Source organism: Dendropsophus ebraccatus, chromosome 5, assembly GCF_027789765.1.
Source record: "Dendropsophus ebraccatus isolate aDenEbr1 chromosome 5, aDenEbr1.pat, whole genome shotgun sequence".
Lineage (NCBI taxonomy): Eukaryota > Metazoa > Chordata > Amphibia > Anura > Hylidae > Dendropsophus > Dendropsophus ebraccatus.
Window position 1 is genome coordinate 96,789,831 of NC_091458.1, and position 27,409 is coordinate 96,817,239.

General features: G+C 41.5%; 1 protein-coding gene across 1 annotated transcript in view; it reads left to right on the forward strand.

The window, feature by feature from the left end:
* MYO16 (myosin XVI) overlaps nt 1–26,051 on the forward strand; it is a 202,436-nt gene extending 176,385 nt beyond the window's left edge. Inside the window, exons 32-33 of the mRNA XM_069972945.1 lie at nt 8,172–8,318; nt 25,948–26,051. Of these exons, the coding sequence (XP_069829046.1) occupies nt 8,172–8,318; nt 25,948–26,051 (251 nt within the window). The remainder of the gene's footprint in view (nt 1–8,171; nt 8,319–25,947) is intronic.
* Nucleotides 26,052–27,409: the final 1,358 nt, after the last annotated feature.

The following is a 27,409-nucleotide window of genomic DNA, read 5'->3' on the forward strand; positions in this document are numbered from 1 at the left end:
AGGGGTGTAGTGAGCATATGGACCCCACTGGTGACAGGCACAAATGTGGAACAATGTGGCGTGAAAATGAAATATTACATTTTTTACACTATAATGTTGGTTTAGCCTTGAATTTATCATTTTCACAAGGGGTTAAAAGAGAAAAAAAAACAAAATGTGTAGAGCAATTTCCCCCGAGTCCGTAAATACCCCAAATGTGGACATAAAGCACCATGTGGGCACAGGGCAAGCCTCCGAAGGGAATGAGCGCCATTTGGATTTTGGAGGTTGGATTTGGCTAGAATGGATGATGAACGCCATGTCGCATTTACAGAGCCCTCATGCTGCCAAAACACTGTAAACCCCCCACAAGTGACTCCATTCTGGAAACTGTACCCCTCAAGGAATCTAACAAGGGGTGCAGTGAGGATATGGACCCCTTGATGACGGGCACATTTGTGCCATGAAAGTGAAAAAATGAACATTTTCACTTTCACGTCACATTAGTCCACATTTGTGCCCGTCACCAGTGGGGTCCATATGCTCACTGCACCCTTGTTAGATTCCTTGAGGGGTGTAGTTTCCAGAATGGGGTCACTTGTGGGGGGTTTCCAGTGTCTTGGAAGCACAAGGGCTCTGTAAATGCGACATGGCCCTTGAAATCCATTCCAGTGAAATCCAGCTTCCAAAAGCCAATTGGCGCTCCTTCCCTTTGGAGGCTCGTCCTGCGCCCACTTGGCACTTTATGTCCACATGTGGGGTATTTCTGTACTCGGGAGAAACTGCGCTACAAGTTTTGTCTTTTTTTTTCCTTTTATACCTTTGTGAAAATGAAAAATTGAAGGCTAGAACAACGTTTTAGTGTAAAAAATAAATTTTTCTTTTTTCACACCATATTGTTTGGAAAATCTGTGAAGCACCTGTGGGGTCCAAATGCTCACCGCACCCCTTGTCACATTCCTTGAGGGGTGTAGTTTTCTAAATGGTGTCCCTTTAGGGGTGTTTTTTATGTTTTGGCACCCCATAGCCTCTGCCAACCTGAAGTGGTACAGTCAGAAATGACCAAGTATAACAGTCCATTTCAGGCTCTGTCCTTAAGGGGTTAAAGTGTCACTGTCGTTATTACTTTCAAAATCTAAATCAACAGTAGATGTAATATAAAGCAAATTTCCAATTTAAATTCATTATTTTTTGTTGTTGTTATCATGCTGTAAAACAATACAAGCTATACTTACCTGAAATCCAGGTCTAGTCTCCTGAAGGCAGAATTTTAGACTCGTGCTGATTGTAAAAACAGACTAAACAAAGAAATTCCGACCAGTACAGAGAGTCATGGCTCAATATGTCCGTCAATCACATGACTGCCTTCTCTGTAAGCGCTCAGATGACCTGGGAAACACAGGACTTCCTGTTTTGTTTTGTTTTAGAAAAAGAAGAGTGAGAAAACAGGAAGTGCCGTGTTTTCTATTATAACCAAAAATAAAAATAAAAATGGACGTAAATTGCAAACTTGCTTTATATCACATCTACTGTTGATTTAGAAAGTTATAACGACAGTGACACTTTCAGAATACACTCTTTTATTGTTTTACTGCACAGGAAAGCAGAGCAGAAAGTTTTCTATTTACCCCCAAAAAAACATTACATGATGCCTATACAAATACATGTGGTTCCATGTCCTCTAGATTGAAAGATGCTGGTTGTAACTGTTCTCAATGCTAGCCAAAAGATGGGTATCCCGAACAACAGACTTCGATCTGCTAACATCAATTACAATATCTAACATATTGTATACATTTCTATATATTTTTTTTTCAAAACTAATGTGCTTGAAGTGGTTGTTCAAGATTATGCACCAGCTTCTTTTTACTCTTGCTAATTTGTCATTTGTACCATTTGTTTGCCTTTAAGGTGGCTTTTTCAAATACTGCCCAAATGTTTTATCCCATCCTTTTCTGTGCGGTATAGGATTGCTCACAGTCAGTTTGTATTTCGAACTATAAACACTGGTGATCACTGGAGTATACATTTACTTCACTCTAAGATTAGACACCTGATCTCTATTAGTAAATATTAAATCTAGAATGTTCTCTCCTCTGGTTGCTGATCTTACAAGAATTTTTAGAGCTGCCTCTATAAGGACATCTTTTACAATCTTGTTTTTTCAGGTAAATAAAAAGGTTTTCCAGTCAACCAGTCAGCCATGTTGAATCAGCCAATACTCATAACTACAGTATCCCATTTTGCTTTATAAAGTTTCCTAGTAGATTATATTTTTAAGGTCCTTATGGCCACTATAATCTGAATTTCTATTTTCTGTGCTTATTTTTCTTTCCTTTTGATTCATTCCTTAACCTCTTTGCATCTATTTGTTTTTATACATCATCTGTAAATTCATTTTTCACACGAACAGGAACGTCATTCAGTATTTGCCACTTGAAAAACAAGAAACTATGTTGTAGACTTTCATTTAAGTCAACCATTTGTTGAGCATTGAAAGGAAAAGTTTAGGTCAGAGACACATGACATGTTATGGTTGACCGTTCATTGTGGTGACATTTTCATTCGCTAAAAACATGTTTGTTTGATTTAGATTTTCACCTTTCAATGTTTACACACATCCGAAGTGCACATAAAGTGCAATTGTGCAAATATTAAAAGTATTACATCTCATAAGTGCTGCTTATAATAACTGACCCCAGAAATTGAATTATTTTACTGCTACTATAACTACAGACTGGAATTCCAATATTCATGCATTATGCATGCATAAAGCGACTTTGCTTATCTGTACAGGCATCAGCATTGTTGACAGTAAGATCACTAATCTTTGTTGTTAGTGGCTATACTCTTACTAATGATTAACTCACACCAGATGACCAACTGGCTCCACATGCAACAACACATGATATATAGTTCCTTTATCACATAACTCTGTTCTTAGTAGTACAATCATAGAAGTGTACACTATACCCTTTCTACAAGAGAAGTGCATTTATCTCCTGAAATACTTTATCTGATGAGAGTTGGTATAAAGTATCATTTAAAGTATCTTTTGTCATGTTAATGTGTCTAGGGATATCTAAGTGCATTAATACTAGTAATACTAGAAAGACCTAAAGCCCCTATTACACGGGGCATCTGAGAGAAGCAAACGAGCATTGTCAGTGCTTGCTTTCTCCTCGTTCCCCGCTTGCTGCCAGTGCTATTACATTGGTCGGCAGCGAGCGAGCGATTACAGGTGGGCTGCAGGGGGGGTTGCCTGAGTGATCCCTAGATCGTCTGGGCAGCCCATAGCAGGTACCAGCGGTCTGCTGCCGCGCTTATTCCATGGAGCAATGGCATCAGGTCACTGCTATATTAGTCATTTGTCTTTCAACATTTTGAAAGACAAATGACTGCAACGATCCGATCAGCCAACATCGTTCATGTCGGCTGATTGTTGTGTCCTATTACATGAGACAATTATCTTTTACATTTCTTTTTTAAAGTTTTATAACTATATAATATAACTTTATTAAAGGGGTGATCACCAGACACTGTCTGGTGGGGTGTTAGCATTTGGTACTATCAGCCATTTGGTACCCACACTATAAATGAACCCAGAAGCAGTTGGCTCTGTTCTCTGTGTAGTGAATGGACCTGTTTACAGCAGCTCAGTGGAAATTATGCATTGCCACTGCTACACAGTAAATAAAGACAACTGTTCCCGGCCCATTCACTGTGCTGTGTCGCTAACACTAGGGTTGAGCGAACCGTCGGACTTTTGGTCCGACGGCATCTTCGTTCAATTAGTGTGTCTGCAATGCCTGCGATCCCGGGTGCATAGTTGCGATCCCGGGGATCTGCGGGCAGGATCTTCCAGGGAATTCAAGATACATTCCCTGGATTTCCAGGGAATGTATCTTGAATTCCCTGGAAGAGCCCGGCCGCAAATTCCCGGGAGCGCAACTATGCACCCGGGATCGCAGGCATTGCACTGGAGTCCGAAAGTTCCGCTCATCTCTAGCTAACGCATCAATCTGTTTTGCATGCATGGGAGGACTGTGATGAACAGCTAGGGGGAAGCAGTGCTTTCTGGGACTTTAAGTACCAAGCAGCTGCTCAACCAGGAAGTACAAGCATGAAATACAAAGCAAATGGATTTTTTGTAGTTTCAGAACTGGACACACAGCTAAGCAATGCTAGCTCCTTCTGCTGCTTTTTTTTTTTTTAAACCTGAGTAACTCTTTAAGTCCAGTTCAGCCTATTAAGCTATGTTCACACAATGTACTTTTGTGTAAAACAACGTCCACTCTTGTCAGTTAAAACAACGACCATTATTATTGAACTTTGATCTTTTCCATTGTGTTGAATGCAAACAACGTCCATTTGTGCACAAAATGAAGCAAACAACGGCGGGAATTTTATTACATGACACACCCAAAGGGACAGCAGTCAAGATTGAGCTAAAATAATGCTCCTACATCTGATATTGCTGTGTCAGCCGTAGGAACATGCTAAACAACAGCCGTTGTTTGTATATTGTGTGAAAATAGCCTTATTCTGCAGTGTTGATCCTAAGAATAGAGAAGAATTCAGGTGATACCTTTTGGAGGCTAACTGAGTATATTTGATTGTAAGCTTTCGAGAGTCTAGCTCCCTACGTCAGACAAGATGTTATACAAAACTGAAAAAAATCACAGACTTATATACACACTAGACAGAGATCATCAAAGGATTTTAGAAACTTTAAAAATAACAAAATGCAATGTACACAGGGTCTGCTATTTATGGTCTTATGGTCTTCATAGCCAGAACAGGTCACACATAGGCCGACATGAAGCTGGCATGGATTTTGAGACCATGTTGCAAAGTTTTAAATTTGAGCATTAGTTTATATTCCCATTCCCTTTTTTCTCTTTGTGTCTTAAAATGTCCCATTAAGACCGTAACCCGCAGGTCTTCTACTGTGTGTCCCTCTCCAGAGAAATGTGCAGCCACAGGGAGATCTGTCCGGCCGTTGTTGATAGTAAATCGGTGTGAGTTCATACGTTGACTAAGTCTCTGCTCTGTTTCCCCCACATAGAGGCCTGTAGTGGGGCATCACACACACATGATCAGTTACACCACATTGGAAGATCTGCAAGAAAATGTTCCCTTGATTCTGTGTACCTCCTGTGACTGTGGGACTGGTACACTGTCAGAGATATGTATATGTGTGCAGGTTTTGCACCGGTTTTGTAGGCAGGGTGAAGTGCCATTATCCGTTGGGGCCTTCAGAGCACTGCGGACAATGATTTGTCGCAGGTTTGGTGGTTGCCGAAATGAAAGCAGTGGGGGGACTGGGAATATTTCTTTTAGTCTGCTATCCTTGTGTAGCACAGATTGGAGTTCCCTAGAAATCTTTCGTAGGATCTCCAGCTGTGGATTGTAGGTGACAACTAGGGGCACTTGTGTTTCATTTTGGGGCTCCTTGTATGTGAGGAGAGTGTCCCTGTTGATGGCTGCTGCTTGGCTGATCTGTTTGTCCGTCATGTTTGGTTTGTAGCCCAATTAGAGGAATTCAGTCCTAAGATTAAGGAGGTGTTGGTCCAGGTCTGTCTGATGAAGGGAGCTAGACTCTCGAAAGCTTACAATCAAATATACTCAGTTAGCCTCCAAAAGGTATCGCTTGATTTCTTCTCTATTCTACTGATTTCTATGGCTAACACGGTACAACAATACTCTACTAGTGTTGATCCTAAGAAAGGCAAAGACCAGCTTAAAGCAAAAAAAATAAAAAAAATATTTCCTCATCTTAGAGGAAATACAAACAATTTTTTCCTGATTTCAAATTTTGCTGACTCGAAAAGGGTCATTGAATCATACCTATAACCTATAATATTATAAGACTCAAAAAGGATGGACAACTCACGTTTAATATTGATTACGATTTGTTTCTGTGGGAAAACTCAACAGTTTATGTTCTTGGGCAGATTAATAAATATGGGTCAGTGTGTGTTTGTGTGTGTGTGTGTGTGTGTGTGTGTGTGTGAAAATCTCTACGGCATGTTTCTGGTGAACAACAGTGGAGGTACCAACACCTGCAACAATATCAGACAGCTGGCTTAGGGTCCTTTTAGACAGGCTGACTGCTGCCACAATACAATCACTAGTCTAATAGATCAGCACCCATTTACACAGGTAGGGCCAAATGAATAATAACTGGATCAGGAGATGTGCAGTGCATGAGCAAGGATTCTTCAACCTGCAAAAATGTTGTGATCAGCTGATGAACAAGCATTTGTGTGTTCATTAGCTGATTGCTGTGCCTACTACACAGGGCAATATCAGCCTGTTCAGCTAATAATCGCCCATTATAATAGGGGCCTTTCACAGGGTGTCTTCTTTCCTTCCACATCTAGTAAAAATTGGTCCCTCTGATGTCATCCCCTTCTTTATATCCCTCAACCATAGAGGAATCTCTCTGCTTCACTTTTCAAAATATTTCAAACAACAACAACAGAAAAAATGGTTCTAGCTAAACTGAAAAGCCTTCCCAAAATTATGATTTTATGGCCTACTTTCTTGCGAAATAATTTTCAGGTGCAATTGTATGTATTTCCGGGCTCTGATGTGGTAAAATGAAGATATCCATCCATGGATTCTGAGGTCTATACTGTAGCCCATTCTGTAATTGGGGATACATGTTAGCTGCTCTATGTAGGGGGATAAAGGTATATAAAATCAGTATTCAAGGTATATGTGATCATTTGTAACTGTTTTTTTATGCAAAGCCCTGGCTTTGTGGTGTAGGTGTCCTATTAGAAACTTGTGGGTTTTTATTTCCATCTGCCAAAACACACACTGCTTCTTTTTTGGTTCTTTTCCTTAATCTTCCCACTTTAGGAAACATCATTAGAAAATGTTGTCTTGGTATAAGACGGGTGACCTTACTTCCAGAAGATGTATTTGGGCCTTCCTTTTCCTAGTCCCTAAATATCTTTAGATTAGCTTTGAAGTTTCTGTACTAGTGCCATGTACTGGCACTGTACTGTACATTGGGTTGCTGTTGTATCTATATATTGTTGTCAATATACAATATACTTGTTGCATAATTCCCTTAGAAGTGGTAATCCTGGTCCATCAGTGAATGCACCACATACCCAGAAAGAAGACATAGAGGACTTCTTCAATAGCCCAATATTTGATAACAGCTTCCACAAGTTGATCAACACTTTTGCATCTTAAGGAATTCATCTGTAGTAATGGGCATGATTATAAGTTTAAAAGGTTTATATTAGACATACACACCCCTAAATGTAAAACATTCACACCCCCTGACTGTTTAGAATATTTATCAGTATCTGTTTTTAATTACTAATATACTGTATTTTCTGGCATATAAGGTGACTGGGAGTATAAGACGACAACTGACTTTTAAGAAGATTGTCATGGCTTTGCCTTATATGCCGTAAAATGTTAACCTCTGCCTGACCACAGCCCTGCTGCAGTCAGGCAGGGGTTAACTGCTGCTAAGTTTTTAAAAAAAGTTAACTCACCTGGGGCCTGTTCCCGGCAGTGTACGTCACACTGCCTGCGCCGGAGATCCCTGAAGCTCTCCCGGGCAACCGAGTGACAGAGGCTTCACGAAGTTCCGGTGCCTCTGTCATTCTCCCGAAGCTCTCCCGGCAGCAAAGCGTCTCCAGGCTTCTCCGATGAGACGCTCGGCTGCCCTGGCGAGCTTCGGGGATCTTCAGCGCAGGCAGTGTACGTCACACTGCCTGCGCCCGGAACGAACCAGGGGACACGCGGATGCCGGAACAGGGCCCCAGGTGAGTAAACTGTTTGTATTTTTTATAGGGGTCACCCTAAATGGTGGGGATGTGGCCATTTCTGAGCTCCCCCACCATGTGAGGCGGCCATACCTGGCGTATAAGATGACCCCCGACTTCTAAGAAGATTTTTCGGGGTTAAAAAAATCGCCATCTTATACGTCGGAAAATCTAAGTGGTACAGACTCTTTAAACAACCTACAAGAAGCTTTTAATCCTATTTGTTATTATAATTTCAGTCCTTATTAGATGCTATCAAAAATTATGACTTCAGAACATAAATGTCTGTAATCTGTTGGTTATTATTAGTAAACCTGTCAATTATGTATTATACATTAAAAGTATGCTGCAGTGCTTTACATAGTGTATATTCACCAGTCTTCTTTTATTTCCAAGGTATTGAAATAAATCTAAACACAAGCAGTGTAGAAGATCCTAGACAGTCAGATTCCCAGGATACCAATGCAAATAACCCAGATAACCAGCCATCCAGCACTTTATCTACCTGTCTACCGTGTGACAATGGGAACTCGATAACTACTGGTGAGTTTGTTTATACCATATATGAATATGTGAATGTTTTATGTTTTGGCTGTAAATCAATAAAAGCACCAATAAAAAAGAAAAACCATAAAAGTAAAAAAGGAAGTGCATATTATATTACAAGGGGAAAATAATAATGATAGAAAAAAAAAACACTTCTAGAATTAGTTGTTTTCTGTTATCAATGCTGTGTATTTCATCCAAACTCACTATGGCTTCATTGCCAATACAATGTTCTGATGTAGCTGCTAGAAAAGTAACATTAACAAGGGCTGCACAGACATAGATAATGATGTCTGTGCAGCCCTTGCTGTACGATTAATAAGCCGTGTAATAGTCTCCGTAAAAGAGCGCTGATCTAGCAGATACTAAATTGGGAGGTGTAGTATGGCCCTTAGCCCCAGTAACCAAAACCGTAAGACACCAGAATTGTTTTCCAACATAGATAGTAAAATGGAAAGCAATATAAAAAAAAAAAATGTGTTAAAAAATTAGGATAAAAACTTGATTTAACCCTTTTCCTGACATTCTTTATCTTTTTTAATCTTTTTTTTTTTTTTTTTTTTTTTTTTAAAGCCCTTATATGATTTTTAAAAATAAGCAAAGTGAATCTTGCTAAGCAAGATTTATTGCGAATCGTGCTGTTAATTTGCTTTGTTTTGCAAAGAGAATTTCGCACAATACATTAACAAATTAGCTAAACATGGAGGCCACAATGGTGAATGCACATGTTTAGTTACAGTACTGTCATTTGGTGGAAAAAAGGAATTATCCATAATCCCTTGCAGCCGTCCAATCACCTACAAGCCCAATTGTGATGTCTGCATCTCCCCCTGTATATAGTGTGAGCCACTTCCTGGAGGTGGGCAGTCGGCTGTGTGTTCGCAGAGTAGAGAAGGATTGCAGCAGGCATTTAGTGCAAGACAGGGAGAGAAATAGAGAGAGATAGGGACAGAAAAGAGGAGGATAGGAGAGTCTATTTCAGGGCCATACCCTTAAAAGGGCCAGTGTCAGGATATATTGGACCAACAAGACAAAGGATATGTGCACTGGCACTCACCCTGCTGTCCCTGCCTACTTTCCAAAAGAGTCCTAAACGAAAGTGGACAACTGGACGATGGTACCTATCCTATATAGTGTGAACACGGAAAAACAGACAAGACAAATGCAACACAATACAGAAAGGTCAGAGGTCCAAGTCAGCAACAGGAGGGCAGCGCAGTTCAAAATGGTCAGAAGCCCAAAAGCCAGAAGTCAGAAAACCAAATACACAAATGCAGCGAAAAATGCTAGGTCAAGATGCACTAGTAAACTAGGCTCTATCGCAGGCAAGGAACACATGAATGGGGAGAATACTTATGGGGCTTGGAGTCTCAGGTCCAGGTCACATACTGCAAGTTAAGTGGCGGTGTCAGCCACCAATCATTCAAGCCAGACCCAGATCAGCTTTGCCACTCAGCCGGGGGCAGAAAGCATTGGCTGCAGCAGAATTAATGAATGCCGCTGAGCCCCTAGCAACCTGGCTGGCTGGTAGCTAGGGATGCCGTCGCTTTGACATCTTTGCAGAGGAAAATTCACCCGGAAGAACTGGTTTATTTGAATTGAACCTAAAGTGAGACATATTGTTGCCACTCAAACCAACAGGGGATACAAAGAGTGCCACACAAGAGGTGAAAGGATACTTGACTGAGAATTGGATGGTGTTTAATGGTTTATTAGAAAGAATATAGATTTTATGCTGCTGATCCACCAACGTCCACTGCTGTCCAGGGCAAAAATTTACATTTTTTTAATCGACATTTTAAAATTTTTTTACGTTTTCCAATTTTTGACCCTGTAACAACAATAGCTGTTGAACAAAACATTACTCTGTAATAGTCCTACTATTGTAGCTAGACTTGGTTTGGCTGTTTTATTGAGATTTGTTTGCATGTGATTCCTAAATATTCGTGAATCCGAAAGAAGTTATGGCTTTTAAAATATAATGAGGAGAAAACAAAAGCAGAGTTAAGGGGTTAAAGCATTACTGTAACTTAAAAGAAAACCTTTGACATGTCCCACATTGCAAAGGACCTTAAATCTGTGAAAAGCTGCACTTATTTCTACTTAAAAAAAAAAAAAAAACCTCAGATTAAAATCAGTGAGTAATTTTGTGGATTCATGGAGGACACTTGTGGTTTACCTGTAATAATTCAATCTATTAAACAGAGTATGTCACTAAGATGTTACGTTACACTACATTTCCTTTCAAAAAATTTTTACGTGTGTACATAGTTGTGATAGTGATAACGTGTTTACACAAGTGTACGCAAAGGAAACTTTTCAGAATGTAATCAATGGTTGAATTTATCTTTCCAAACTGCATTGGCGCTGGCTTAAAGTCACTTATCTGTGTTGACGCACATCAGTGAACTTTTAAACACATGGAAACTTTACTATGTGATAAGACATCTTATCTAGGTGCCGTTCACAGAAACAGGCAGATGAATCACTGATGCCGTGGCCTAAGATCAAGGCTTCACATTTATATGAATGTCTTTTCCTTGAACATAAATGTTGTTTTTGTTTCATTGTAAACTGCTTTGGCTTTCTCATTGTAAGTGGCACACTTTTATATTCTTTATAATATATGAGTAGTATTCTAAAAACTATACATTCAGATTAACATTTACATTTTATATTTTACATTTTTTCCTTTAGAAAATATCTTACAATATTTGCAGTAATTTAATGTAAACTAAAAGAAAAATACTATGACCTAAGTGGCTTAGTGTGTATAATTATTTCATTCATTCATTCTTTTCATTTCTTGCATCCAAAAACAGTTTTTTATTATTATTATTATTATTTATTTTTATTTTTTTTCTTCTCCTTTTTGGCTCTTCAATGGCATAGATGTTAACACAAATTTCTCTACATTTATTGCACAGGCTCAAAAAGTGACCATATGAAATGCCACAGTGACCAAAAAAATTGACTGCTACTGTCAACTGCTGTCAATAACTGCTGAGCATAGCGGTCTGGACCTAACAAATGGTCTGTCAATGCATATTGACCAATTACAGCTTTTCCTGCCTGCACTATGAGCTCTGGTGTGGGGATCAATTCGGGTGGATGATTTACTGTATTTCACCCTAAATATCCTTATCACCTTCCTGTGATCTCACCAATCAATCATCTTTTTGATCCTCTTTGCAGATCTGTGCAATTTTTTCACCCCAGATTACCCCCACGACCATCCTTTGATTACCTCCCAATCCCTTTGCAATATTACCCCCATCTCCTTGCTGTTTATCACCACCTTATCTTTTACCTCCCTGTTATTTTCAGTCACCGACCATTGGTGAATTAGGGATCTGTTGGTGTTCTATATTTTTCTGATTACATTTAAAAAATTAATGAAAAATAGCAGTAATACATTTAGTTAACAATTTCATACAATTTGTAGTAATATTTAATACATACTAAATTTTTAGCACCTTATTTTGTACGCCTTCATTTTTAGCACTTACATTTTAGTACCTAATTTGTATGCCTAAATTAAAATTTTTCAGTATAAAATCTTTAGTACCTCATTTATATATCTTAATTTTTTGTTTCTAATCTGTAAAACTTAATTGTTAGTATTTAATTTCTGTCCTTTTTAGTACATCATTTAAGTTTTTAATATTCACTATATAATATTTAGTACAGAATGTTTAGTTACTGGTAATAAATAATTAATACTACATTCTCATTAACATTTTCTTTATACATTTTTAAAAGCACACATGTAGATGAATCTCAAACACCAACTCACACAAAACAATACAGTTCATAGAGTGTTTACATTTGCATTGCTTCCAAAACTGAACCAGCTAGTATCTTCATCAACTAGTGAAGAACCCCTCAAAAGGCTTCCTAGGACTGCCCCAGACTACTATCTATTATATCCCCAACCCCCCCTTTCCCCACCACCAGCAGAGATGGTTGGTACCGTAGTCCACCCATTCCCTTAATATCTTGGTTTACCTTGTCTGTACCCACTCAAGTTCAGCCATATCCTTATTATATACAGGTGCCCAAAACTAAACACAATGGCACAGATTTACCAATCTGTGTTTAAAAAGAAACAAACAAAAAAACTGGCAACTAACCACAGCTCAACTTTTATATCCCAATAAGCTTTAGTAAAACAAAACCAAAGCTGTAACCTACACCATTTTATTTGTCCTACACAATTTTATATCTTTGGGCCAGTATTAAATGTTAGTGTTAGAAACTCACCTGCCAGGGCTCCTGCGGCGTCCTCCTCGGTCCCGGCTTCTTCCGTCGGCGCTGGGACCCAGCGCCGAGGCGGCCGCCTGAGCCGGGTGACGTCACGGAGACCCGACGGCGTCCCTGGTAACCCGGGACGCCGCGGCTCCGAGTCACTCGTGGCAGCCGTACAGCCTGTGCAGCTGAATGGCATCATGCTCAGGCTGAGGGGCGGATCGCTCCGCCACTCGGTCTGTAGCAGATCAGCTGCTAGATATCTGGGATCAGGAGGTCGGACCAATGATGTGCTGGTCCGGCCTCCTGACCCAGTATAAAGTGTAATCACTGTCAGCTGTCTTTGCTGGCTATTAGTTGTTCTGATCCCAGCTCCCCAGTTCTTCCCTGTACTCTGCCCTGTTCCTTCTATATCGCCTTGCCTGGATTCTGACCTTTTGCCTGTTCCTTGACTACCCGCTTCTTCCTGATTTTGTACTGCGTTGCTCGTTCGGTTCTGACTTGGCTAGTTGACTCTCCGCTTGGTGTTTGTCTGTCTGTCTGCGTTTTATGTTTTGCACCTATTCAGTATAGGGATTGTCTTCGTGGTTGTCCGCGACCGCTTAGGGTCGACCGAGGCAAGTAGGCAGGTGACAGTGGGTGGGCGCAGATAGGGCCCACTGTCTCGTGTCTTGTCCTCACCTGCCTATCGTGACAGAATAGCCAGCCCAATATTATTTATACGTCTCCCGAGGGGTATCATGGATCCCATTAAGACCTTGGTAGAGCAGATGCAGAACCTGAACACGTTGGTCCAAGGACTTGCGGAACGTGTCCAGGAACAGGAGGCTGCTCCCCGCCAGGTGACTATGACGACCCCCTCTCCACCCGAACCACCAGTACAACTCCCTGAAAAGTTTAAGGGGGATAGAAAGGATTTCCGGACCTTCAGGGAGGGATGTAAATTATTTTTTCGGTTACGTCCACGTTCCTCTGGGGACGAGAACCAAAAGGTGGGAATTATCATGTCCCTTCTGCAAGGACCACCACAGGAATGGGCATTTTCTCTACCTCCCAACGCCATTGAGTTAAGTTCTGTTGATTATTTTTTTTCTGCTCTTGGCCTGCTATATGATGACCCTGACAGGACTGCAGTGGCTGAGCGCCAATTAACCTCACTACAACAGGGAAAAAGACCAGTGGAAGACTACTGTGCAGAATTTCGTCAGTGGTGTATACCATCTGGTTGGAATGACTCTGCACTACGGTACCAGTTCCGTGTAGGTCTCTCTGATCAGTTAAAAGACTTATTAGTGGCATACCCACCTCCTGAGTCCTTAGAAGAGAACATGACATTAGCTATAAGGGTAGATAGGCGCATGCGGGAGAGACGTAGAGAGAAGTTAACCACTGATCCTTGTAAATCCTCATCCTCTGTCTTTTCTCCTCCTAAACCTGCTCCTTCTCTGTCATTTCCGCAAGAAGAACCCATGCAACTTGGAGCCACGGATGCGAGGGCAAGGCGAGCCTATCGATTACAGCACAATCTATGTCTATACTGTGGCAAAGCTGGACACCGTGTTCGGGAGTGTACCTCCAGGCCTGGATCACCGCCGGAAAACTCCAGCGCCTGAATGACTATCGAGGGGGTCATTCAGGCGCACAGGTACCGCTCGATAGAAAAAACAAATTGATGGTGCCTATTACTCTTTCTTTAGGGGAAAGAAGTATTACAGGATCGGCCCATATCGATTCTGGGGCATCTGCTAATTTTATTAATTCTGGTTTCTGGTCCAGTCTGGGAGTATGTCCACTTCAGCTTAAGTGCCCGCTGAGTATCACTGGGGCGGACTTTACACCACTGGCGCAGGGTAAGGTGAGATATATCACCCCCCGTCTTGAAGTAAAAGTAGGTTCTATTCATTCTGAGTTTCTTGATTTTTTGGTTATGGATAATTTGTCCTCAGACATTATTTTGGGGTTGCCCTGGTTGACTCAGCATAACCCGGTGTTTGATTGGTCAAACAGGGAACTCATCCAATGGGGACCGGGGTGTGCTTCCCATTGTATTTCTTTGCATTTAACTGAATGTTCTTTGTTGGAAGGGGAGATCCCCGAATTCCTATCTGATTTTGCTGATGTGTTTGACGAAAGATCAGTGGACGAATTACCTCCTCATCGCCCATACGATTGTGCCATTGATTTAATTCCTGAGTCTAGATATCCCAAAGGTCGGATGTTTAATTTATCTAGGACTGAAAGGGAGGCTATGCGTGAATATATCAAGGATAGTTTACGCAAAGGTCATATTCGTCCTTCCTGCTCTCCACTAGGGGCAGGGTTTTTCTTTGTTGGTAAGAAAGATGGTGGTCTACGTCCCTGCATTGATTATCGGGAGTTAAATAAAATCACTATTAAGAACCAACACCCTCTTCCGTTGATCCCGGATTTGTTTAATCAGATTGTAGGGGCTCAGTGGTTTTCCAAGATTGATCTTCGGGGAGCCTATAATCTGATTAGGATAAAGGAAGGGGATGAGTGGAAGACCGCCTTTAATACCCCTGAGGGACACTTCGAATACCGTGTAATGCCCTTTGGGTTATGTAATGCCCCTGCAGTGTTCCAACACTTTGTGAATGACGTATTTCGTGAGTATTTAGGTCGGTTCTTAGTGGTGTACTTGGACGACATATTGATTTACTCTCCTGATTGGTCTTCCCACATCTATCATGTTCGTAAAGTGATGGAACTACTGAGATTAAACCATTTGTTTGCTAAGTTGTCGAAGTGCCAATTCGGTGTTCAGGAGATCTCATTTTTGGGATACAAAATCACCTCCAATTCTTTTGAAATGGATCCCCTTAAAATAGCGGCCATTGAGAAATGGGAGCGTCCCAACAGTCTTAAAGCCTTACAGAGATTTTTGGGATTCGCTAATTATTATAGGAAGTTTATTCAGGGTTTCTCCGTAATTGCTAAACCTCTTACTGATATGACCAGAAAGGGAGCGGATTTGGTAAATTGGACTCCAGAAGCTGTTCTGGCCTTCGACAAACTTAAAGGATGTTTTTCAGTGGCTCCAGTATTGATTCAGCCAGATTTTGAGCAACCTTTCATTGTTGAGGTGGATGCCTCAGAGGTGGGGGTGGGAGCTGTCCTCTCACAAGGCTCAGATACACTCACCAATCTCAAACCCATAGCCTATTTTTCTAGAAAATTTTCTAGAGCGGAATGTAACTATGACATAGGCAATAGAGAACTTCTTGCTATAAAGTGGGCCTTTGACGAATGGAGGCATTTTTTAGAAGGGGCTAAACACAAGGTTAAGGTATTGACTGATCATAAGAATCTTGTGTATCTAGATAAAGCTAAACGTCTTACTCCTCGGCAGGCCAGATGGGCACTCTTCTTCACACGCTTTGATTTTGAGGTAACCTTCAGACCTGGCTCCAAGAATGTAAGAGCAGACGCTTTATCACGTAGTTTCAATAGCAGTAGTACTTCCACAGAGGACCCTGAGACTATTTTATCCCCTGGGGTGGTGGTAGCCATGTTGCAGCCCGATCTGGCTGCTCAGGTGATAGACTCGCAAGCCATGGCCCCTAAAAACACCCCAGAAAATAAACTCTTCGTTCCCCTGAACCTCCGCCTTAGAGTGCTTGAAGAGACTCATTGCTCTGTACTAGCAGGTCATCCAGGCATTGCTGGAACTAGATATCTTTTGGCTCGTCATTATTGGTGGCCATCTTGGGCCAGAGATACAAAATTGTTTGTGGATGCATGTGAGGTCTGTGCTAGGTCTAAGGTGTCTCGTAGATTGCCGGAGGGACTTCTTCAACCTTTGCCAGTACCTACCAAACCCTGGACCCATATCTCTATGGATTTCATAACTGATCTACCAGTATCCAAGGGTAAAACAGTAATTTGGGTGGTCATTGATAGATTCTCTAAAATGTGTCATCTCATCCCTCTTAGTAAACTCCCTACAGCACGTAGTTTGGCTTCCCTATTTATTAATCATGTTCTCCGCCTGCATGGGGTGCCCGAAAATATTGTGTCTGATAGGGGGGTACAGTTTGTATCTAAATTCTGGAGAGAATTCTGTGGTCGTCTGGGTATAACCTTGTCTTTTTCCTCAGCTTTCCATCCTCAGTCTAATGGGCAAACTGAGAGAGTAAACCAGTCATTAGAACAGTTTTTAAGATGTTTTGTTGCAGGTTCTCAGGACAAATGGAAGGAATATTTACCTTTAGCTGAGTTTGCACTAAATAATCGTGAAAATCAGTCCCTAAAAATGTCACCTTTCTTTTGCAATTTCGGGTTTAACCCTAGGTACTCTTCCGTTCATGCTGCCGAGTCAATCAATCCATCCGCTGAAAAAACCTACAAAAGACTGTGCACAGTCTGGGCCCAGGCTCTGCAGAACCTGGTTAAAGCCCAAGAATGTTCTAAAAAACAATCTGATAAAAGACGCATATCTGGCCCAGATTACAAGGTGGGGGATAAGGTATGGCTCTCGACCAGAAATTTGAGATTGAGAACCCCATCCGGTAAACTGTCGCCTAAATTCATTGGTCCCTATGTAATTCTTAAGATTATTAATCCAGTTTCTTTTAAGTTGCAACTACCCAAGAGTATGAAGATCCATGATGTTTTCCATAAAGCTCTGCTTAAGAGATATGTTGATCCGGTGTTGCCAGCTGTCCTCCCTGCTCCCTTGGTCGTTCAAGGAGAGCTGGAGTACGAAGTGGAGAGAATTCTGGATTCTCGTTGGGTCCAGAGTTCTTTGCAGTACCTGGTTCATTGGAGGGGATTTGGTCCTGAAGAACGCACTTGGGTTGCAAGTAGGGACATGCATGCGCCGCGTCTTGTTCGACAATTTCACTCATGTAACCCTCTCAAGCCGGGTCCTTTAATTAAGGGTCCTGAGGCCCCTCATAGAGGGAGGGGTAATGTTAGAAACTCACCTGCCAGGGCTCCTGCGGCGTCCTCCTCGGTCCCGGCTTCTTCCGTCGGCGCTGGGACCCAGCGCCGAGGCGGCCGCCTGAGCCGGGTGACGTCACGGAGACCCGACGGCGTCCCTGGTAACCAGGGACGCCGCGGCTCCGAGTCACTCGTGGCAGCCGTACAGCCTGTGCAGCTGAATGGCATCATGCTCAGGCTGAGGGGCGGATCGCTCCGCCACTCGGTCTGTAGCAGATCAGCTGCTAGATATCTGGGATCAGGAGGTCGGACCAATGATGTGCTGGTCCGGCCTCCTGACCCAGTATAAAGTGTAATCACTGTCAGCTGTCTTTGCTGGCTATTAGTTGTTCTGATCCCAGCTCCCCAGTTCTTCCCTGTACTCTGCCCTGTTCCTTCTATATCGCCTTGCCTGGATTCTGACCTTTTGCCTGTTCCTTGACTACCCGCTTCTTCCTGATTTTGTACTGCGTTGCTCGTTCGGTTCTGACTTGGCTAGTTGACTCTCCGCTTGGTGTTTGTCTGTCTGTCTGCGTTTTATGTTTTGCACCTATTCAGTATAGGGATTGTCTTCGTGGTTGTCCGCGACCGCTTAGGGTCGACCGAGGCAAGTAGGCAGGTGACAGTGGGTGGGCGCAGATAGGGCCCACTGTCTCGTGTCTTGTCCTCACCTGCCTATCGTGACAGTTAGGCACAAGTATGCTCTCTTAATGAACATCTATGCCTCTTTTTATGCATCCTATGATTTTATTAGCCTTGGCAGCTGCTCCCTGATACTATTTAATAAAATTGAGTTTACTGTTCAGCAATAACCCTCTAATAAGTCCTTTTTGGTAGCAATTCTACAAAGTGTTTTACTATTGAGAACTTTACATATATCTACATTAAAATTAATTTACTATTTCGATGTCCAAGCTTCAAGACATTGCAGATCTCTTTGTAGTGTGATATTGCCCTCGTCTGTATTGATTACCTTTTATAAGGTCATTAAAGTGATACTGTTATCGGTGATTACACGGCTGCAATTACGCCTGGTGCACATTGCATACTGTATTTACCTCTGTAAAAAAAAAAAACTTTTGTGCCACTGCGGCGATAGTGGCACCAAGGTTTAAAACTTTTGCCATGGTGTAAAACTTTTTGTTTTCTACAAAAAAAGAAGCTCCAGTACAGGGGTAAATGTACAATGTGTATTAACCGCTGTTGTGGCTGCTGCTGTGAGCCTCACACATGTAATCATGACATGAAAAGGAGTGGACTCAGTACTGACCACTGTGGTACCCCACTTGACTTGTACCTGTAATGCAATCGAAGTATACTACAACAATAACCACCCTTGTTTCTTGACACTGAGCCAATTAACCATTTATGCATATTCTGCCGTGTCCAATCATCTTCATTTTATAGACAAGCCCTTTATGTGGCACAGTGTAAGGGGCAGTAACTGTAGACCTGCTAGCGAACCCAGTTTGGCTTTGTGCTACACCAGGAAGCAGAATTTAGGTGTCCTCTAGGTCTTCAACCTTCATCATGCTTTAAAATATGGAAGCTGGATTTCTGCAGCTAAATGACACCAGGTCACTTCACTAACGCAGGGCAGATGTGGGTAGCAATTGGTCCTAAGAACCAGACTGAGCCAACTTGAGGCACCAGAAAACAGGCAAGACTTGTGCAGTCAGCAAGCAGGGTCATCAACGAGAGAATCAATATGTTACCAGGGAGGAGAAAGCAGTGTAGTTGATGTAGGTTCAGACAGCTTCGGATACAGGTTAGACAGTCCGACTCAGCAATGAGATGGTTAACACAAAAAAAAAAAAAAAAGGGTCATACAGACAAGCATAATATGAGTAACAGTCATGGGTCAGAATACATGGGATAGCAGACATAGGCATACCATGAGTAACCAATAACACCTACGTCAGGAGAAACTGGTGTTCCTGTAACAACACAATACAAACCAATACATCATGAATACCTAGGACTTAGCGCATCATGATGTACTGTACTAATGCACTATTGTGCTCATCAGGTCTATGAAGAAAGCTCAGGCGCTAAGTCCGGGTCATAGATGTTGAGTAACTGCAGGGGTTCCCATAGTTTTCCTAGGTAGTTGGAGGTCTAATACTTACCTCTGTGTGGTCCAATCAGCTATCTGCATCTAGAATATGCCTCAGGCAAAGTCTAGTAGCAGACAGCCTGTATCACTGATCAGTGCTATGTAATTGCATTGCATTGACAAGTATAATCAATATGATTGTTGCTTGTAGTAATAAAAAGTTCTTAAATATATATAAACAAGTAATATTTACTTCATTTTAACTGTAATATTTCTATCAGGTTGTAATGTCTAACAATACTGTACAATACTCTAACCTACGTCTTTCTTTCTGTCTCCAACTCTCTGTTTAATATTTTACAGGTTATTTTTAATTTTTGAGATAGAGTCAGACAAAGCAGAGCTAAAATTACCATTGCTTACCTTGTAGATTAAATATTACCAATATACTTACACAACATTTTAAAAGTTCACATCAGTACTTAAAAAAGAAACGTTATACTAGTTTCTTTGTTCAGGGCCATCCAATTGACCGAGATTAATAAAAAATGGCCTTCATTGTTACAAAAATAAAAATCTCCTTTGTACAGTACATGAACTATTTATAGAGGGTTACCTGGAAATATTTCTTTTCTTCCTAGTAATTAGTTCCTAAATAGCTGCCTAATAAGTTATCATTGAATACACAATAAACATACCCCAGACAGTACATAATAATCCAATTGTTATAAGTCAAACTGTCCCTGAAGACAAAGTATCCTAGAAATTGAATTTACACATATCTACTCATATCTAAAAGTGCAGCATGGGCAGTATTTAGTTGTGTAATAGCATTAAATGATTCTTTATGTTCTATCAACCACAAGAACATATATTTATATATATATATATATATATATATATATATATATATATATATATGCGCTCAGGTTTTTAGCTCAGATATTAAAGGGGGTGTTTAATCAGCAACAATCCTCTTAATATCATGGCGATCAGCTTCCACAAGTAGTTCAAGACTGTTAAAGTAAGAGCCACTCTTGCAGAATGTTCTGGCTCATACAGAGATTATTAAATATAGGACTTTCCCCCATATTGACCCAATAATTGTTTTGATGAATTGCATTTCTGTGACTAAAAATAATACTGTAACTGATCATTTTAGTACCATTTTGATCATTAATTACGGCCGCCGGCTATTCACATGGTGCGGTCATTGTTTCTACAGCATGTGAACATAGCCTTACTGTGGTATCTAGTCTAGACAGTCATATGTGAGCTGAATACATTAGCAGCAAATAATTGCTCAACCCTGTCCTAATAGTTTGTTATTACTTAATACATCTGACTCATTGGCAGATCAACTTGCCATACAGTTTCACATTTTCAAGACATACCTTCAATTCCTTTATTCTTTCTTCGATCATGCATTAAAAAGCAAAAAATTGGTACCTGTTTAAATGTATTGCCTTTATTGAAGTTTTCTGGTTTAAAACCCAATTTTCCTATACACTATATCAAAGTATTCTGAATTAAAGGGGTATTCTAGAGACTTTTTATTTAAAAAAAAAAAGTATTTTTTGCTACTACACTGCTTTAATAAAGTTTTAGTACTTTTTAAAATAAATGAATACTGTACACTTTTCTCAATGCTGTATATAAACACTGGTCAAAAAAAAAAAAAAAATAAATAAAGGGAACACTTAACACAAAATAACTCCAAGTAAATCAAACTTCTGTGAAATCAAACTGTCCACTTAGGAAGCAACTCTGATTGACAATCAATTTCACATGCAATTAGCAAGACACACTGAATTAAGGAGTGCTTCTGCAGGTGGGGACCACAGACCACTTCTCAGTACCTATGCCTTCTGGCTGATGTTTTGGTTACTCTTGGTTGGTGTTGCTTTTACACTTGTGGTAGCATGAGATGGACTCTACAACCCACACAAGTGGCTTAGGTAGTGGTTCTCATCCAGGATGGCACATCAATGCGAGCTGTCGCAAGAAGGTTTGCCTCATTTTGACATGTTTAACCCCTTCCCCCAATATGACGTCCAGGGACGTCATGAAAAGCAGTGGCAGAACGCATCATGGACGTCATGGCTTCCCTGCCTCCCCCCGCTGACCCTATCTAAGATTGAGCAGCAAGAGGAGGTTGTGTGACACAGCCTCCTCCTGCTGCCTCTGCCCGGAAGGGAGCCGCGCTCCCCCCGGGCAGTTAACCCCATAAACGCCGCGGTCGATGCGACCGCAGCGTCTATGGGGAGATTCCGTGTCCTCCCACCGATCGGGCGACGGGGGGAGGCTGCAGAACGTTGCCTCCCCCCACCGCCACTAACAGTGTGTCCCCCGCCCCCTCCCCTCGTCCTCCGATTACCGTTATAGCGGCGATCCGCCAGTACCGGGTATTACCGGCGCCGGCGCCGCCTTACATCTCCTTACATCTGGATTCACGGTGGGGGGAGATGAAAATGTATCCCCCAGACCCCAGATCAGCTCCCCTAGTGGGCGATCACTATCCCTCCCCTCCCCGAGCGGCCATCACATCCAAGATGGACCCCAGGGATGGAAATGAATAAATGATCAAAGCCCCAAGCATGGGGCAGTGATCGGGGACCCCCCCCCGTGTGGTCCCGGAGCAGGCGATCAGCGGTATATACTATATACCGCTGATCGCCTGTTCCCAGTGCAAAAAAGCACTTTTTATCCCCTGTCACCATAAATCATTGGTGACAGGGGATAAAAAGTGATACAGTGTCGCCCCCCAAGTCGCCCCCCACCCCCCCTGTCACCCCCGTCCCCCAGTCACCCCCCCTTCCCCATATACGTTACCTGATCCTGGAGCTCCGTCCTCCTTGGCGTCCAGGCTGATTCTGAAGTGCGCATGCGCTCCAGAATCAGTTATCTCGGAAAATTTAAAGTGACAGAGACCAATTTGGTCTCTGTCACTGAACTATGATTGCTGTGATAGAAAATATCACAGTAAACATAGAAATATAGTGAAAATGAATGTATAAAGTATAAAAAGTGAAAAACATACAAAAAAATAAAACACACTTTTTATTATAGTAATAATTGCAGTTTACTCCCAAATTACCCCTAACCCCCCCAGGTTGCCCGTAACCACCGAAGGTTGCCCGTATCCGCCCCAGGTTGCCCGTTATCATGCCAGATCGCACGTAATCACCACACGTTGCCCATAACCACTGCACGTTGCCCATAACCACTGCACGCTGCCCATAACCACCGCACGCTGCCTATAACCACCGCACGCTGCCTATAACCACCGCACATTGCCCGTAACCACCGCACGTTGTCTGTAACCACCACATGTTGACCGTAACCACCCCGAATTGCCAGTGACCCCCTCCAGATGGTCTGTAATGAGCCCCAATTGCCCGTAACCCCCCAGATTGCATATGACCACCTCACGTTGCCTCTAACCACCGCACGTTGCCTCTAACCACCGCACGTTGCCTCTAACCACCGCACGTTGCCTCTAACCACCGCACGTTGCCTCTAACCACCGCACGTTGCCTCTAACCACCGCACGTTGCCTCTAACCACTGCACGTTGCCTCTAACTCACACACTTTGCCAGTGACCCCCTCCAGATTGCCCGTAACCACACCAGATTGCCGTTACCACCCAAAATTACATGTACCCACCCCTGATTACCTATAAGCACTTCAGTTTATCCGTAACCACCCCAGATTGTCTGTAACCACCCCATGTTGCCCGTAACCACCACAGATTGTCTGTAACCACCCCAGGTTGCCCGTAACCACCGCAGATTGTCTGTAACCCCCCAGGTTGCCCCTAATCACACATAATTCCCCCAGATTGCCTCTGACCACCGCACGTTGCCCCCGACCACCGCAGGTTGCCTCCGACCACCCCAAATTGCCAGTGACCCTCTCCAGATTGCCCGTAACCATGCCAGATTGCCTGTAACCACCCCAAATTACAGGTACCCATCCCAGATTACCTATAAGCACTTCAGTTTATCCGTAACCACCCCACGTTGCCCGTAACCACCCCAGATGGTTTGTAACCACCCCAGGTTGCCCGTAACCACCCCAGGTTGCCCGTGACCACCCCAGGTTGACCGTGACCACCCCAGGTTGCCCGAGACCACCCCACATTACCTGTAATCTCATTTTTTTATTGTATTTTAGTAAGTGCGCTATTCTAATAACTATTACTAGCTGCGGTTTTGCTCAAGCAAATTGGCGCTCCCTTCCTTCTGAGCCCTGCTGTGTGCCCATACAGTGGTTTATGCCCACGTATGGGGTACCGTTTTACTCAGAAGAAGCTGCGTTACAGATTTTGCGGTACGTTTTTTCTCCCATTCCTCGTGAAATTGAGAAATTTTAAACTAAACGAACATATTATTGGAAAAATTCGAGTTTTTCATTTTTACTGTCTTATTTTGAATACTTTCCTCTAATACCTGTTGGGTCAAAATGGTCACCACACTCCAAGATGAGTTCTTTGAGGGGTGTACTTTCCAAAATGGGATGACTTTAGGGGGGGTTCTATTTTGCGGACACTACAGGGGCTCTGCAAACGCACCTGGCGCTCAGAAACTACTTCAGCAAAATCTGAACTGAAAATGCTAATTAGCGCTCCCTTCCTTCTGAGCCCGGCTGTGTTCCCATACAGTGGTTTATGCCCACATATGGGGTACCGTTGTACTCAGGAGAACCTGCGTTACAAATTTTGCAGTACTTTTTTTCTCTTGTTCCTCGTGAAATTGAGAAATTTCAAACTAAACGAACATATTATTGGAAAAATTCATGTTTTTCATTTTTACTGTCTAATTTTGAATACTTTCCTCTAATACCTGTGGGGTCAAAATGCTCATCCTACCCAAAGATGAATTCTTTGAGGGGTGTACTTTCGAAAATGGGGTGACTTTTGGGGGGATTCTGTTCTGCGGACACTACAGGGGCTCTGCAAACGCACCTGGCGCTCAGAAATTTCTTCAGCAAAATCTGCATTAAAAAAGCTAATTGGCGCTCCTTCCCTTCTGAGTCCGGCTCTGTGCCCATACAGTGGTTTACGCCCACATATGGGGTACCACTGTATTCAGGAGAACCTGCGTTACAGATTTTGGCATGCTTTTTTTCTCATGTTCCTTTTGAAAATGAGAAACTTTTATCTAAACGTATATATTATTTGAAAATTTTCATTTTCGATTTTTTTACGGCCTAATTGTGAATACTTTCCTCCAGCCCCTGTAGGGTTAAAATGCTCATTATAACACTAGATTAATTCTTTAAGGTGTCTATTTTCCTAAATCGGGTCACTTATGGGGGTTTTCAGGATACCAGATTTCTAAATCCATTTAAAAAAAGAACTGGTCCCTAAAAAAATCAGTTCTGGAAACTTTCACAAAATGTGATAATTTGCTAATAAATTTCTAAGCCCCATAACACCCTAAAAAAGTAAAATATGTTTCCCAAATTATGCCAGAATAAAGAGGACATATTGGTAATGTGATTTAGTAACTAATTTATGTGCTATGACTTCCTTTTTTAGAAGCAGAGAATTTCAGAAGTTCATAAAATGCAAAATTTCCAAATTTTTCATGATATTTATTTTTTATTTTTATTATTATATAAAGTGCCATATGTGACGAAAAAACAGTCTCAGAATCGCTAGCATACATTAAAGCATCACTGAGCTATAAGCGCATAAAGTGAGACAGGTCAGATTTTGAAAAATGAGCCTGGTCATTAAGGACAAAACAGGCTGCGGAGGCAAGGGGTTAAAGGACATTACATCAAAGTTGGATCAGCCTGTAGAGTGTTTTTCCAATTTTGTGTGTGAATCCAAATCTAGGCCTCCATTGGTTAATACATTTGATTTCCATCAATGATTTTTGTGTGATTTTGTTGTCAGCACATTCAACTTTGTACAGAACAAAATATTCAATAAGAATATTTCATTCATTCAGATCTAGGATTTGTTACTTGAGTGTTCCCTTTATTTTTATGAGCGGTGTACTTCAGCTGGGAAACAGCAGTAAATGGCCACACAAGGCCCCTCTGCTGCCACCAAACTTTGTGTTGGAAACTGCTGGGCTATGTAAGCCCTGCAGTGTCTAGACCCCTGCTATGATCAAGGCCCACCCCAATGTTTTGTATATTCTTACAGTACCCTTGGGGAGGCTGCCCATTGCTACAGCACAGCGTGATAGCCTGTCTACAGTGAGCACCCTCTCAACAAGGGTTCTAGTAGAGCGGGTAGTGGCAGATCTGCAAAGCATACAAACAGTAGTTCACTCTGTAGGAATCAGCCCCACAATAATAATATATTACACAAGTGATGTAATATTTGGCTTAAAGTTTTTGATACATATATTATTTATTTTTAGGTGTTCTGGGCCCGTCTGGTGACGATATGAATTGTAAATATCGAAGTAATGCAGCAAACTGTTCTATACCAAGAAATAAGGAACACTCCAGTAGCCAGGTATGATATGACATGTCTTTATTCTGCAGATATAAAATATTCAGCTTTTTGGGATAGTCATTGGACAGTTATTAACCCCTTAAAAGCCTAAAATAACCCTAATGACCGCCACAATTTTCACTTTTGCGTGTTTGTTTTTTTCCTTCTAAGCTCCAAACTACTTTTCCGACACAAAATAAAGAGGCTATTATTTCACTCTTAGGCTTCACACATTTTTTTGGTCACTGTTTCAGTCAGTATGTTTAGCCAAAACCTGGATTGAAACAGACAGAGAAAAAACCATAATGGAAAGATTTGTTCCTTTGCTATGTTTCTGACCCACTCCTGGCTTGGATTAAAATAATGCCCAGAATACTGACTGAGATACTTAGAAGATACCTTAGAAGGCTAGAAGATAAAAAAAAAAAGATGAAAGATTGTCTCCTTAGGCCGTCAAATTTAATTTGTATATGCACCTTATGGTCTCTTCCGTTAATCATTTTGGAGATTTTCAGGTTTAGTTTACAGTCTGGGGATATCATATTATGGTCATCTGCATGTTATAACTACTTTCTGTGGAAAAAATAAAGAAAAATAAAATTAATGGTGTTTTGAAGTAAACGCAAAACACAAATTAGCAACTAAAGTGGTGAAATGCATTCACAACATTAATATTCGTTCTGCATTTATGAATCTCAGCGTGAAGGCACAGCTTTAGTGAATGTGTCTACTATCTTTTTGCCATAGTTTTTGATAAAACATTAATTGTATTTACTACCCTGATAACTGTATAGAGTACACCCATGTATCTTCCAGACCTTCTCTAGTGCCTCCACAGAGTTGTTTTTTGATGTTTATTTTAAACCTGCTTAATTAATGGAGCAGAATTGGCACTAATTATAGGATGCTAGCATGATAACCAGCATATGGCACGCTTCATCCGGAGCAAAGGGAAAAGCAAAATAACTTTGGCTTTGTATGAGCTTTCCAGTCTTTTTACTAATGATAGTGTAATGATGGCCTTGTATAATCTTTTACTAGCGTACAAGTTGCTTTTTGCTACTGTGGATTGTATAATGCTCCATTGCATTTTGAGTGTGAAAGATATACAATGTTTATATTGCTGTTTTATAGCCACAAGGAGGTTTCAATAATTTGAGAACATTTGTTTCCTCTGATTGTTATATTAATGGTCCTTAGTTGAAGAAAAATCATGAAATGTTGGTTCTACAATAAAACTAGACTTAATATAAAAGTATGATTGTTAAATCAATGAAGCAGATACTCTCCTGATTTCAATACAACGCAGGCATCTTTGGAAAGAAGGCTGTTCATGTCTGGGCTCCTTTTTGATGCAGTTTTTACTTTCTTGGCTTGAGTTTGAT